The following is a 15,096-nucleotide window of genomic DNA, read 5'->3' as shown; positions in this document are numbered from 1 at the left end:
GGCACGCCACCCCCCGGAGGAATAATAAACCAAGTGAATCTAGAGAAATCCCTTTTAACAATAGTGTGGTCATTTTCTCCGTGAATGGAGCCAGTCAAGTATTACCAGACCGCTGTCCAGAGAAGTTTTCGATGAATTTTTATTCCCAATTCTTTCGAAAACTTGTATACTGTAACTTATCATTTAAAAAACTCTGATATAAAATTGCAGACTAGATGCAAAATGGATTTTCGTATGAAATGATTTAGGGTACTACGTAGAGACAAAGAGGCTACAGTTTTCATTCAATTAAAAAACAAAAGAATTCCTGTAATATCATTTTCTACCATAATAAGCGTTACGATTGTTCTCCACAGTCTGTTGGTAATGTTACGAGTTACATGAAAATGATAATGGGTCTCTAGAGGCCCAGAGGAATGGATCGAAAAAATGCATCTAATCATCTGTGATTAGATGTAATGTTATTTGCATATTTGTCTGTGATAATGTATAGAGATCAGTGGATTATCATCTGCACAGATTTTTGGTCAAGGAGGTGGCGCCATAGAAATGAAAGATTCTCAATCATTTCCCTATAGGCGGCAGCACGATCTTCATAAGGGTTTAATGTCATGGATGTACAACACAATCTTTGCTCGCATTGTCACATTAGATATCAGTCTGATGCAAAGTATTGAAAGTCTTGACGTATGATATTTTTGCGGTTGTTCGGGAGTCTGATCCGGTATTTTTCACTGTGCTTTAAGGTAAAAGAATTATCGCCATTGTTTAATCTTTGTTATATTAAACAAGAATTGTTTCGATCTAACGCGAACAAAGTATATTACATGTGGTGTTCACATGAATTTCCGAGTGATTATGAATTCTGTGCGTGTTAAATTTATTTAGAATTCGTTCGTTTAAGCGCACAATGTTCCGTTTAATTGTACGAGTGGTACACGTGCTATCGTTTAAGAACCTTTTGCGAAAGTGTCGTTAATACGAGTTTGAAAGAAGATTTATGGGTTATGTTCGTTAGAAACGTGTTGTAGCTTGTTGCTGTTTAGAATTCGGCATTCGATACCAGATGCTCGGATTATCGTTGATTGTAAATTTTTCTCGTTGAAATAAAAGATTCGTTTCGATGATACCGTGTAAAATTAGGAATGTTCTTTTAGAATGTCTGGCCGTGATGGCGGTAAGAAAAAGCCTCTTAAGGCGCCGAAAAAGGATTCAAAAGTTCTGGACGACGAAGACTTAGCGTACAAGCAAAAGCAGAAGGAGCAACAGAAAGCGCTCGCCGAGGCTACGAAAAAAGCCAGCCAAAGGGGCCCACTTGTCACAGGTGGCATAAAGAAATCTGGCAAGAAATGATCCAGCCAAGACTGACGAAAATCACGATCTTTGTACGCGCTATTGTTCTTATCGAGGCATGATTTTGACATCAATTAGTGTACCGACCGAAATATCTTTCGGCCCCTCAATTCTGCGAAATGGTTAACACTTGTAAATAAACGTTCATGAATTAAATTATACAAAAGTACACATTTAATAGACGTTTATGTTTCTCCATTTAATGTACCGATTAAAAACGCTTGGACGATTTAATCGATACATTTTATACGTTCGTGACCGATTCGTTCGTGTATCAGATGTCGACCGCAATAAAACAATAAGAATCTGAACGGGTTTTATAAAAACTAAAACGATCTTCTATTCCGTTATCGTTGATTTGTTACGACCGATCAAAGTCCGCGTCTATAATCGTTGCAATATTCGTGTTTTACGATTGCTTAACGCTAGATTTGTTCTCATTTAACTGACGAATAATAAACCGTTACATCGATTAACCTTGACGCTAAAATACTCTAAAGATTTCGAACGTATCCCGACAATGCAGTCACGCGTATTTAATCGGGATTATTATTGCGCAAGACCTTTGACAAAATATACAGATGTTAAGACTAGCAAATAATGCGGTGTAAATAACATGTATCAATCGATTATTTCGCATATGGATTTCTTAAATCAAGCGTAGGCATATGCCCATTGATGAAACGTGAATTACAGCTGATTGCCATATGATCGACAGCGCCGGCAACTTTAAAAAAATAAATCCCTTTATCGTACCGTCTACGATTCTTTTCGTTCCGTGCACAGCCGATTGTCGTGTACGATGTAAGCGTTATAAAAGAATAATAGAAACGAATTCAGTGTCGTACGTGTTCCGTAAGAATCGTAGTCACAGTTGGTACTGCCAATAAACCGTCAAATAGCAATAACATTAAATTTCGACCGTTATTCCGTTTCCCATTCTTTCACGTTCAAGTCGTAAAGAATACCATTGCGTTGCTCGCAAAGCCGCGACAAGAAATCGCGATAACGAACACGTTTTAATTTCCCGAGGTCGTTGGATCGATTATACATTGTTCCTCGACCAAGAAATACCGTTCCTACTTTCGAGCATTCTGACATAAGAGCCATCGTTCGGTTTTAGGTGGACCTTTGTTCGACATCGCGCTAGCCACCGAGCAGTTACTTTATCGAGCACGGGTTGGCGAGCGTGCTAGCCAGCAGAGAGCTGTCACTGGCTGGGTCAGTTGGCAACAGACCTTCGAGGTGGTCGTGAGTGCTTGTGTCGCTGCAAGTCCCGCACCCGTCAAACATCTCTTTGACGCAAAGGACGATCGAAAAGGGTTTCTCGTGCGTGGGCCTGACGCAGCAAGGACGAGTACGGGTGTGCGTCGTTAGTTCGGAAAAAACCATGGGGTTCGTCAGGATCATTTGACCCACGGGAACGACTCCAGGCTCGGTGGATCGTGCTACCTCGCTTAGATAATATAAATCGGTAAGTAACGAAACGATATTTTTTATTACTTCGAGCTGCGTGACAGTTCGTTCACGGCCTTTCGGTCGAAGGCAGAAAGGGAGATGGACATCCTCTTCTCTTTTTCTCGCTGCGTCCATCGCGTAAATGCTCGGTCTACGTACCCTGGATCGCGTATGCGTGTGTGTGTTGCGTGTAGCCACAAAGGGACACCATGTTATTCACCTGCATTACGGTGTACCATATTGCAAACCTTGTGCTTTTTCTCTGCTCCCTCCACCCTCGGAGGGTTGTGCCGTAACTACTGGCGAGATGATCGAGTGCGATTTCCTGGCCTGACATGTGTGGGTAACACGGTGGCTGTACGAACGTGCCAGTCCCGTACGTGTATCGTGTCGCACGAAAGAAGGAGAGAGAACGAGAGACATTACACTCTGTTTAATGCGTATATCTTGTCCCTCGCCACGCGTACCTCGTCCCGGAGCTTCTCATTCGAATCTCTCTGCTTCGCGCGGAGGGCCCTTTTACGGCCCGTAAAGCTTCTCAACGAATCGACGCGTACAAAACTACGTTGCCCGTGAGTTTCAATATCGCTCTGTAATTAGCGCTGGTGCCAGTTCCAATCTGTACTCTGTATTATAAATCGGTCGGGCATTTAAAGTTCATTTTATTAAAACGGAGCATCTCTACCCACGAGGATATGCTTTGGAGCGAGGTTACGATAATTATGTCTCCCACGAGCAATTAACGGGACGAAAGGTAATTATCAAGAACGGTGTATTTATGCTCTGACAACGGCTTTTCGGAATTTCGGACGAAAGGAGCTTATTATTTGAACAAACGTTACGGGAATTGAAAGGGAAGTTATGTCACGTCGAGAATACCCAATGGATGGTAATATTCAGTTTTCAAGGATAAATATTTGACCGTGTAATCGTCTAGATGCATTTATACGAGATTCTCGGGCAGATATCGAGCATATTAGGTTAGGGTTCGGATCGCACTAATCGTTAATTTTGTGTTCTCGAGTATTTGCACGGAATTCGGTTATTATTCGCGATACAGTGTACTCAATTAGCCGAGTGTGTTGGCACGTTCGACCCCGACTCCTTTAACCGATTGTTACAGATACTTCGAACGCGTAACGGTTACTTTATAACGCGAAATTGTTCGAGTGTATTTGCTACCACTGAACGCCTGTAAAGCGTTGTGTAACGCTCGTCGTTAGTGGATACCCAATTTTCGTCCTGTTTTTACTTGATGCCCTACACGGAAGGAAAGTTTGTATATTTTCGGACGGTATAAATTACAAACGCAGTCGCCGTTAGGCTTCGACCTTCGATCTTGTTTCTTTCGCGAGCGGATCGTGCCGCGGATCTTCCGTTTTCTTGCTAATTTTCTGGATTGATTGCGTCACGCCGGTGACGCGTAAAACTTAGCGATTAAACAGTTCTGTCTGACATAAGAGCCGGGATACGTGGTACACAACGGCTCGCGGGTAATCTTCCATCCGATCGGGTTACCTTTTTTTTTCTTTCTTTTTACGAATCGATAGACGCTCGTCTTTGTGCAAGTTTTCGTGGTTTCCAGGGGGCTCTATATAGCGTTACACTTCGTTACGTCAGACTTCGAAACACGATCAAAGACACGTGCTGGCACACGCAACGCAGCTGAGCACTACGGGCCCCGGAGCATTCATGTTGTAATTACGAAAGAAAATATCACACGTGGAAAGAAAGACGTAGTCATGGTAAGCCGCATCGTCGATTTGCTTCGTTTAATTTTATTTGTTCGTTCACTTTCTATTACGCATTTTCGGATCAGAATATTTTACAAAATTACCCTGGTTGTAAAAAGTTACGAAAAATAATATGGACAGGATCGTTATATTTTTATTAAATAAAACAGGTTGGACCAAGTTTATCGAAGTTAACATTTTTTTCTTTTTGAAGACAATTAATATATTTTTTACATCATAGAATTAACTTGTTTTAAGGACAATTACGATCATGATATAGAATCTATATTATTTGTCGTCGAAAAATATTATCTTTGGTAAAATTGTTAAATAAATATTGGGGAATATTATACAGCTCGGTCACAGTTGGGAAACATTTTAATGGGAGATTCTGGAGACCAAAGTAAGACGAAAATCAAGAATATTAATTTGTTGATGAAGGCTTCGTTAAAAAGTTATTAACGTTTAAAGTTTCGCTCGTATTGAATTTTTTTCTAGAAAGTGGATAGGATTTCGGGGATGGGGCTGTTCACCAAAAATTATTGTAATTGATCCCCGTAACCGAAAATAATTTTTCCAGAACGATTTGAAATTTTTTAATTTTGTCAAAATATTTCACACCTTCTCGAATTTTTTTCTCGAAAGTGGGTAGGATTTCTAGGGTATGTCTGATGACCAAAAATAATTGTAATTGACCCCCGCAACCGAAAATAATTTTTCCAGGACGATTTGAAATTTTTTAATTTTGTCGAAAAATTTCACAACTTCTCGAATTTTTTTCTCGAAACGGGGTAGGATTTCTAGAGTATATTGCACACGACAAAATTAAACCTTTGGACTATTTAATAAAAAAAAAAAACAATTTGTTCGAACCACATGGTACATGATATTGTTACGCTCATCTTATCCGGATTCCAACAACTATAATTCTTTCGTGCTCGTTACGTCACGTGGATGTAAGGCTTGTAAAGATACCAGACTTTACGTAGATCATTTACATGCACATAATTGATACCGAACCAAGGCCGAAATTCAATTATACGGCGAGATTCGAACGTCGTCGTTTGCATAGGAACTCGTACAAGCTTCAACAAGACGGGGTTCGTTATGAACAGAAATCAGAATGAAAAGGAAGCCGCGTGTAGGGGCTACCATTCGACCGGGATTAATCCCGTCTCCGTGTCTAGCATTCGACACAATTAAGATCGCCTCAGTGATTTCTTTAGCTGAAAGGGGGAGGTGAGAGTGGGGGGGGGAGCAGAGTTCTTTTTGTCGCGGATTTTGATGTTTGACAAACACGTGGTTTCTGTGTTTATTTTACTCGAAACTTTCAAGGGTCGTGAAAACGAGTTTAAGCCTTTGGTTTGGTCCGAAAATTTTTACCATCGTAGCTCTCGAAATTTTTATAATTTCGTCTAAAAGCTTCAGTACCTTCTCGAATTTTTTTCTCGAAAATGGATAGGATTTCGGGGGTATGTGCGTTCACCAAAAATGATTGTGATTGAGTACCACAATCAAAAATAATTTTTCCAAAACGATTTGAATTCTTTTTTTCCCTTCGAGAAATTCCACACCTTCTCGAATTTTTTTCTCGAAAGTGCGTAGGATTTCGGGGGTATGTGTAATGACCAAAAATGATTGTAATCGACCTCCGCAACCGAAAATAATTTTTCCAAAACGATTTGAAATGTTTTTTCTCCGTCGAGAAATTTCACACCTTCTCGAATTTTTTTCTCGTAAATGGATAGGATTTCGGAGGTATGTGTGTTCACCAAAAATGATTGTGATTGAGTACCACAATCAAAAATAATTTTTCCAAAACGATTTGAATTCTTTTTTTTCCTTCGAGAAATTTCACACCTTCTCGAATTTTTTTCTCGTAAATGGATAGGATTTCAGGGGTATGTGTGTTCACCAAAAATGATCGCGATCGAGCACCGCGACCAAAAATAATTTTTTCCGAATGATTTCGAAATTTCTTAATTTATATTTTTTAATAACTTTTTAACGAAGCCTCAGTCAATAAATTGGTATTCTTGATTTTCGTCTTATTTTTGCCTCTAGAATCTCCCATTAAAACTTTCCCCAGGGGTGATCGAACACCCTGTATATCTACGGTGTTTTTCAAATAACTGTGATTTACGAACGGCGATGTTTCGCGAGTTGAAACTGGGTCAGAACGGGAGCAGAAGCTACTCGAAATGGTACAAAAAAGCTCGAGAAGGTCGAGGATGCGAGTCAATAATGTGTGGAAACGTTTTAAAGGGAATGGTTGAAAAAAAGTTGATGGAAATCGACTCGATAGTGTGTATCGGTATGTGGCGAGGGCTATTCAAATATGTTACGAACGTGATAGTTTCAAATATGTTACGTGATAGTTTCGGATGTTAGAAAACAAATGACATAAACGATAGAAAATATAAAATACAGTCATTGTTGTATAAAACTTTGCCTTATCAAGATTGTCGGAGAAGCCTTTCTAATTTATTAAATATTACCGTGTTTCTGTTTCCTTATTTTCTTTCAACGAGATATTTATCGTATAGAGTTCGAGAGTTCTAGAAGCTTTTTATTTTTTAGCGTCTAAGACATAACTGATTATTAAATATCAATCGAAAATACACGAGGAACGATAAATAATTTCTGGGAATATTTCACTGGGAATACATAGATCTTTCTACGATTAATACTATGCAATTAATTAATATGATTCATTTATGTATTTCTGTGATTCTATTTACATAGATTAATTTCATATTCGTCCCTATTTATTTCTATCGCGAGCTTTTCTGGATTTATTTTTCCGAATAATTAATTCCCTACGTTGTTAAGAAAAATTCTATACATTTTTTTTCCCCCACATTATACATGTGATTTCCTTGATATCGATGTTCATCCTCAGAAACGAAAGTGAAAGCTCATAACCCACTCGGGACGAGCGTCGTACATTTGCATTGGGCGTAAAACGTACAATGCCCGGTCCCTGTGTGCTTCAAAAGTGATTCTACCTTGAGAGGTGTTATTATCGAAATAATATATTCTAAAAGATTAAAACAAACTACCGCGTAAAGATCCTAGCGAAGGTCTACTTTACGATTTGTTATCGTTACCTACCGGAATATTCAATTACGAAAACAGTGAAAAACTTACGACTAAAATTTTTCGAATCATCCCAAAAGCTAGATTTAGAGACTCCTTGCTCGTCAGTTTCAAATCGTTCGTTCATAGATTCTTTCAGAGTTAAAACGACAAGGTATATTAATGCCTAACAAGGAAGAATCAATAAAGTCAGACTCACCAAAATCAGACAAATCAGAAAACATTTCGATTATCAACGAAATTACTTCACTCCATATAATTAGGTGACACGAATTATAAATTCGTTTCCTAACAGATAATTTACGGATATTTCTACTAATTTAAGACAAATGGAAGTTAGTTTAGGAGCAAATCTAAGATTCTCATTCGTCGATCGTGAACAAAATTTCTCCCCTTCGCAGTTTCAACCCTGAAAGTCTCGACGAATATTTTTTTTGCACCCTGCACCACCAGTGACACATTTAATGGCAGAATAGTTTATAAAAGAACAAACTACCGTGCTTATTTTTAACTTTCGTTAAAAAGTTATTAAAATATATAAATAAAGAAATTTCGAAATCATTCTGAAAAAATTATTTTTGTCGCGGGGCTCGATCGCGATCATTTTTGGTGAACACACATACCCCTGAAATCCTATCCATTTTCGAGAAAAAAATTCGAGAAGGTGTGAAATTTCTCGAAGGAAAAAAAACATTCAAATCGTTTTGGAAAAATTATTTTTGGTTGTGGTACTCAATCGCAATCATTTTTGGTGAACACACATGCCCCCGAAATCCTATCCATTTTCAAGAAAAAAATTCGAGAAGGTGTGAAATTTCTCGAAGGAAAAAAAACATTCAAATCGTTTTGGAAAAATTATTTTTGGTTGTGGTACTCAATCGCAATCATTTTTGGTGAACACACATGCCCCCGAAATCCTATCCATTTTCGAGAAAAAAATTCGAGAAGGTGTGAAATTTCTCGAAGGGGAAAAAAACATTCAAATCGTTTTGGAAAAATTATTTTTGATTGTGGTACTCAATCACAATCATTTTTGGTGAACACACATACCCCCGAAATCCTATCTATTTTCGAGAGAAAAATTCGAGAAGGTACTGAAGTTTTTGGACGAAATTACAAAAATTTCGAGAGCTACGATGCTAAAAATTTTCGGACCAAACCAAAGGCTTAAACTCGTTTTCACGACCCTTGAAAGTTTCGAGTAAAATAAACACAGAAAGAAGTAAACACACCCTGTGCCATCGATGCCCCATTTAAATCGTTAGAGGGTTAATAAGTATCACGAATCCCCCCATAACAGGTGAAATAGACGGTTCGACCTTCCTGGTCCCTTATCAGCTCGCGCAAGATCCAGCTCAGGTTCGTGCATCGGGGGCCCTTTCTCTAGCTCTCGTCTAGCTCCACTAACCCCCTTCCCGCCCTTTCCATTATTCCTCCTCCCCCCCTGCAAGAACGTTCTTTCTTGAGGTCGATTTGTAAAAGTTGTCGAAACGTATACAGCACTTTAACCGCGAGATAAGCCCGAGAGAGCCGGTCGTGTAAACGAGCTGACCCACATTGCCGAAGAACCGTTCGTACCAGCAGGACGCGTACATGCACGTATCCCCGTCGAGCAGTTTCTATACACCGAGAAAACATTCGTGTGTTTCGTGACGACAGAATGCATAAATTGAAAAACCTACTCGCCGCGACCCTTCCGTTACGCCGCTCCGCGAGTTCCCCCCGTGGTTTCCGGGTCGATAACGTGCACGAGGATTTAAAGCTCGACGTTTGACAAATTCTGATTTTTCGACGACGCTGTTAACCCTTTGCGCTCCTACGTCGAGTGCGATTCGACATCAATTTTTATCTCAGGAGGACAGTTTTTCAAGTCCAAACCAAAGAGATGTACACTTGAAAGTTACAAAATACAACAACAGTGTAAATAAAACACTCAAAGGCGTTGGGAGCTGCTGGTAACAAAATTGAAATATACTTCGGGGTGCAAAGGGTTAAAATCGAGGATTTCTTGGACCCTCGAACGTTTCAGCGAATAGCATCGGGATTATTTCGATATTTAGCTTAGCAAATATTTAGGTAGACTTGTTAGGGAACCTCGAAAGCTCGGAGAGCCTTGAAGCTTCGGGGGATCTCGAAGGTTTGTAGATCACGCTGGTCCCGGAAGTCTTTTTCGTCGGCCAGGCGCCGTGTACTCCACGGATTCCGTAATAAAGTGGCAACAGTATCGCGCCTAGTATCCGTCATACTTTTACGATCTTAAAACTAGTACAGCGATGACTCACCGTACTAATCGCACAGACTCGTAAAGTTTCCTTGCACGGGCTCCACTTTCTCGGATGCAAGTAGCACATCCTTCGTGTTTCGTGCACGGTTACCTCAACGTGGCTGCTTTGCTCGCGAGCGCTTTAGAAAAATGGCCGTTCTGTTGTAACGTGTGCGGTTCTCTTTTTTAAAAACTCGCGAAAGAACGCCCACTCGGTCCCTTGGACGGTGGATAACATCGAGATTGTTACGAGCTGCTATTAAATTTCGATCATCCGGGAGGTTGAACTACTACTTTTGCGTTTGTTTATCACTGAAATCGGAGAGATTTTCATTCGAATCGAGGTCGATCGTTAATTTTTTACGTTCGAACAAACACACGCTAAAATGGCCAATATTTCAACCCTAACCCTGTTTTAACGTTCGATAGGTGGTGGATCGAATGCTTGCGAGAAAGGTAGACCGAGCGTGGCCCTCTGCTGGCGAGATGACCCACCAAATCTACTCTCGTTGCCTCGTTCTTATCTCTAAATAATTGTACTCACCTTTTAACAAGATTATCAATTACATCTAAGTCTTTAAAATAAGACTAATATCAAGAGCGACAAGACGAGTGGTTTCGTATTCGAAAAAAAACTAAGATCGAATTAATCTTGGAAAATTGAGAACGTATTTTTTGTTATGTATAAATGAATTTCCTTCGAGACAAGTCTGGCTGCAATACGCTGAATCGTGTTAACGGATAGGGTGGAATTTAAAATTTTTTCCCATCGAAAAATTTCACACCTTCTCGAATTTTTTTCTAGAATATGGGTAGGATTTCAGGGGTATGTCTAATGACCAAAGATACTTGTAATTAACCCCTGCAATCGAAAATAATTTTTTTAGAACGATTTGAAAAATCTTTTTTCGCCAAAAAATTTCACACCTTCTTGAATTTTTTTCTAGAAAGTGGGTAGGATTTCGGGGGTATGTCTAATGACCAAAGATAATTGTAATTGACCCCTGCAACTGAAAATAATTTTTCCAGAACGATTTAAAATTTTTGAATTTTGTCGAAAAATTTCACATCTTCTCGAATTTTTTTCTCGAAAGTGAGCAAGATTTCTAGGGTATGTTTAATGACAAAAAGTGATTGTAATTGCCCTCCGGGACCGAAAATAATTTTTCCAGAACTCTTTGAAATTCTTTAATTTTGTCGAAAAATGTCACATCTTCTCGAATTTTTTTCTCGAAAATGCGCAGGATTTTGGGGGTATGTCTATTCACCAAAAATGATTGCAATTGACCCCTGCAACCGAAAATAATTTTTCTAAAACGATTTGAAGTTTTTTTTTCCGTCGAAAATTTTCACACCTTCTCGAATTTTTTTCTCGAAAGTGCGTAGAATTTCGGGGATACGTGTAATGACCAAAAATAATTGTAATCGACTTCCGCTGTCGAAAATAATTTTTTTAGAACGATTTAAAATTTTTGAATTTAATTGTTAATAACTTTTTAACGAAGCCTCCATGAACAAATTGGTATTCTTGATTTTCGTCTTATTTTGGCCTCTAGAATCCCCCATTAAAATTTTTCCCAGGGGTGACGTGAAAAACAAGACTCCTTGATTACGATTTTGTATTTATTTTATCTTCGCGATAACCGTGAATGATTATTTTAATAATTGTTATTTCGATAAATTTAAATGAGGTTACCTTGGTGACCTTTGGCTGAACTTAGGCCTTGAACTATGGAATTTAAAATGAAACGTCAAACCCGGGTCACTAGGTTTCGGTGACGACAGAGCGTGATTAGCGAGTACACGGTCATGCTCATAAACATGTTAGAGATACGCGCGAGGTCCGCTCGAACGTTAGATCGATAAGATAATCTATCTTCCGACGATCGGTTGCATCGGCGAACGTTCAACAGCGCGTCATTGAATCCAAGATGGAAAGCCAAAGGGAAAATGTATATCATCCGCCGCTTCGAAAGACACGGCGAATAGAGTAATTAGAGCTTGTAATTGCTGTTACATCACGGACAATTGAAACAGCATTACTATTCGTCGGTGGTCATCTTAGACGATGAATCGTCGCCGTGAGACGGCGTTATGGACGTTTGAATCGATTAATAGCCAACTGGTTGTTTGTTGTTCCACGTTCTGCTTCTTAGTTTGGCCGCGTTTATTAAATTCGAAGTCGAATCAAGATCGCGATCGTTTGCTAGAATCGTGCTCGTTATTTTAATTTCTGATAATATCCACAACGTACGTACAGTTTTTATATTAATGCAAACTGACGTAATGTTTAATAATTATCAGTATGCAAGGGTATTTCAATAACGCAGCATGATATTCTGATATTTTAAAACGGCAAAGAAAAAGTATAAGAAATCGATTTTGTTTACACGAGCAATAATAAAAATGGTTGATTACAGAAGTCATTCGTAATTTTTGAATAAAAATTGTAGAAACTTTACTCGACTGGATTTTTGCAAGATCACAATTTTCGATAACGAGAATGGATGAATATTTCCATTGCATTATACTTTTTTTAAGTTTCTATAGTTTTAATTTCTTTGGTCCAAAATAAATACACCATAATTCTTGGTAGTTCTAGTGTTAATATTTCACAACAATAAAGCATGTATTTAGATTCTAACCCAAATTCAAAATTAACTCTTCGGTAAATAAAGAAATGCTTGTTTCTTTTTGAAACGATATTATCGAAAGAATGATTGACGATTCCCGAATCGAAAGCATCGTAAAATAAATTAGGATTTAATCGTGTTTTTTTTTTCGTAATGGGGCCTCTGTTCGCGATTTTTGCCACGGTGAAGGATGTGGAAACGTTCCAGGAAGCAGGAAGCAAAGCCTCCCCGCGAATCGCGGATATTACACTTATCTACGGATTGTTTAAACGCGTCGGCCATCGTGCACTTCGATAACTGTCGGTTTCGCTCGCTTTCACCGCGATTCACTTCCATCTGTTGGGCGATAATTATCGTTAAATCACGGATTCGAGAAAGTCGCGATAAACCGCCGACGGTAATTGGCGGCGCGAGGCCCCCACCGGGCAAAAGACATTTCACTCGGCGATTTTGTAATTCTTATTAAATTTTCGATCCGACGCAATCGCGTGCACGCAATCACGGATATTGAAAACTAGATATTTTGAAGAATCTCTACTCCAGACAATAAAGATTCTCTCCAAATATGATGTAAATTGGTCAAATTTATCTTGCGATATCATGGAAGCCATTTTAAAAAATGGGGGGTAATTATTTGATTTAGCGATTCCTCGCCAATCTCGATGACCTTGAAATACGTTGTCAAGGTCACCGTTATGAAGATTTTTTCTCTATACATAAAATTTTAATGGGAGATTCTAGAGGCCAAAATAAGACGAAGATCAAGAATATTTGTTGATGGAGGCTTTGTTAAAATTTATTTTTAATTAAATATCGTAGCTGAAAGTATATAATAATGATACACAGATTATATGAATCAATTTAATAACATTAAACCGTGTAAGTATTCATCAGAACATACACACACTATTATTTGATCTTTATGACCAAATAAATGCTCGTATATGTAGATCATAAAAGCTCGTTCGAGACTGAGAATCAACCCAGAGTACATTTTACAGCAAAGTTTTGTTCGAGGATAACCGATAAAATAAAATACTTCACCGTACGATCAAAAGAACGGAATAGTTTTTATTAGAAATTTGCCCATCTCTGATATTTTAACGTTAAAACAAAAAAAACAAAGGAAAAATGTCGGTCCTTTTAAGCAGCGCGAATGAGGAGCAAACCAAGACGGTCTTAAAATAAGAATAAGAAGAAGCGAATATTTTTGGCAACGCGTAGCTTCTGGATTTCTATGGAAGCCCCTGGTATCCGTTCTTTCGGTCCACTGACGCACGCATTATTTCTCGAACGGCGAACGAATCTCCGCTAATCTTTATTCGAGGATGTCAACGACCGTACGCCTGGCGCTCGCGATCGTTCCGAAAGACACGACAAAGGAGCATACGTGACTTTCAACGGCTTCGAACAACAAACCTGGAACGACATTTCTTGCCGCGGTCGTTTACGGGACGACGGAACCCGCGCATGCGCGCGCCAGCCGCTCGCGTTGTATCAAAACAACCGCGAAGGGCGTCGAATTCAAAAAACGGGGAGACGTTGAACCCGCGATGTTTTCGACGCGCGCTCGAAATTCAAGGCGATGACTTACGGCTCTTCGACTCTCGAAATAAATCGAACCAGACCTCCCATTCGCGATTCTTTGACATTCATTTATTTATTATACTTCGGAGGAACGATCGTAAATTCGTAAATTCTTAAAGCGAATTTAGAAATATGCGTGCAAAACTATTTGCTTCCACGCGATGATTCCTAATAGACTCAGGTATGGCATCATAATTGCTCTTTTCATTTGTGATTTAAAAGAAAAAAAAAATTCCTCGCCAATTTCGATGACCTCGAAATATGTTGTCGAGGTCACTGTCGTCAAGATTTTTTTTCTCTATACATGTTATGTATACATGTCGGGTTGATTTGGAGATAAAATATTAAACTTTATTCTGTATTATTATTATTATCATCATCATCATTATTATTAACAGAAATTGGAAAAATGTCTGCAATTATATAAAAAAGTGCAGGTATTCTTGTATTAAAATCATGACGATGAATAACAAATAATGTATAATGTGTCAAGAAAATATCGGATAATATCGATAAAGAAAATAGAAATAGAAGATGAATGCGTGGTCGGTATAAGAAAATCTAATCCAGACCTAACCCATTATATTAATTACCACGTAGAATAGTTAGGTTTAACTAAGGTTTGAATCAGACTTTTTACTTACACTCCAGGACAAATAGATCTGATAATTTCTCCTGTTTGGTATTATAAACTGAAAAAAAATGAATATTTTAATATGTCCATATCTATGAACATGCTCATATGTATAATCTACTGAACATCATCGGCAGTATTTACTTGAACAGAAGTCCAGGAACGAAAACTTACGTAAATATTTTGGTCTGGGTTAGGGTTATACCAAGATGGCAGACAATTTCAAATCATTAACGATTTAAAACTACATTTCGAACGAGTGGAAGAATATTAGCCAAAAAAGTATTAAACAATCGTATAAATCTTTGCCAAACGGATCGATTGAAATAATTAGAT

General features: G+C 38.6%; 2 protein-coding genes across 2 annotated transcripts in view; both read left to right on the top strand.

Moving 5' to 3' along the window:
- Positions 1-608: 608 nt before the first annotated feature.
- On the top strand, positions 609-1,636 carry LOC122405356 (translation machinery-associated protein 7 homolog). Its single transcript, XM_043410039.1, has 2 exons — positions 609-746; positions 1,158-1,636. The coding sequence occupies exon 2, from the start codon at positions 1,159-1,161 to the stop codon at positions 1,351-1,353; it is 195 nt and encodes a 64-aa protein (XP_043265974.1). The 5' UTR covers positions 609-746; position 1,158; the 3' UTR covers positions 1,354-1,636.
- A 954-nt stretch (positions 1,637-2,590) lies between these two features.
- LOC122405428 overlaps positions 2,591-15,096 on the top strand; it is a 64,584-nt gene continuing 52,078 nt past the window's right edge. Inside the window, exon 1 of the mRNA XM_043410156.1 lies at positions 2,591-2,827. The gene's annotated coding sequence lies outside the window, so the exon portion shown is untranslated. The remainder of the gene's footprint in view (positions 2,828-15,096) is intronic.

The sequence above is a fragment of the Colletes gigas genome, unplaced genomic scaffold (genome assembly GCF_013123115.1).
Source record: "Colletes gigas isolate AHSC1104 unplaced genomic scaffold, ASM1312311v1 Colletes_gigas_Sc00004, whole genome shotgun sequence".
Taxonomy (NCBI): domain Eukaryota; kingdom Metazoa; phylum Arthropoda; class Insecta; order Hymenoptera; family Colletidae; genus Colletes; species Colletes gigas.
This window is presented reverse-complemented; position numbering and strand designations above follow the sequence as displayed.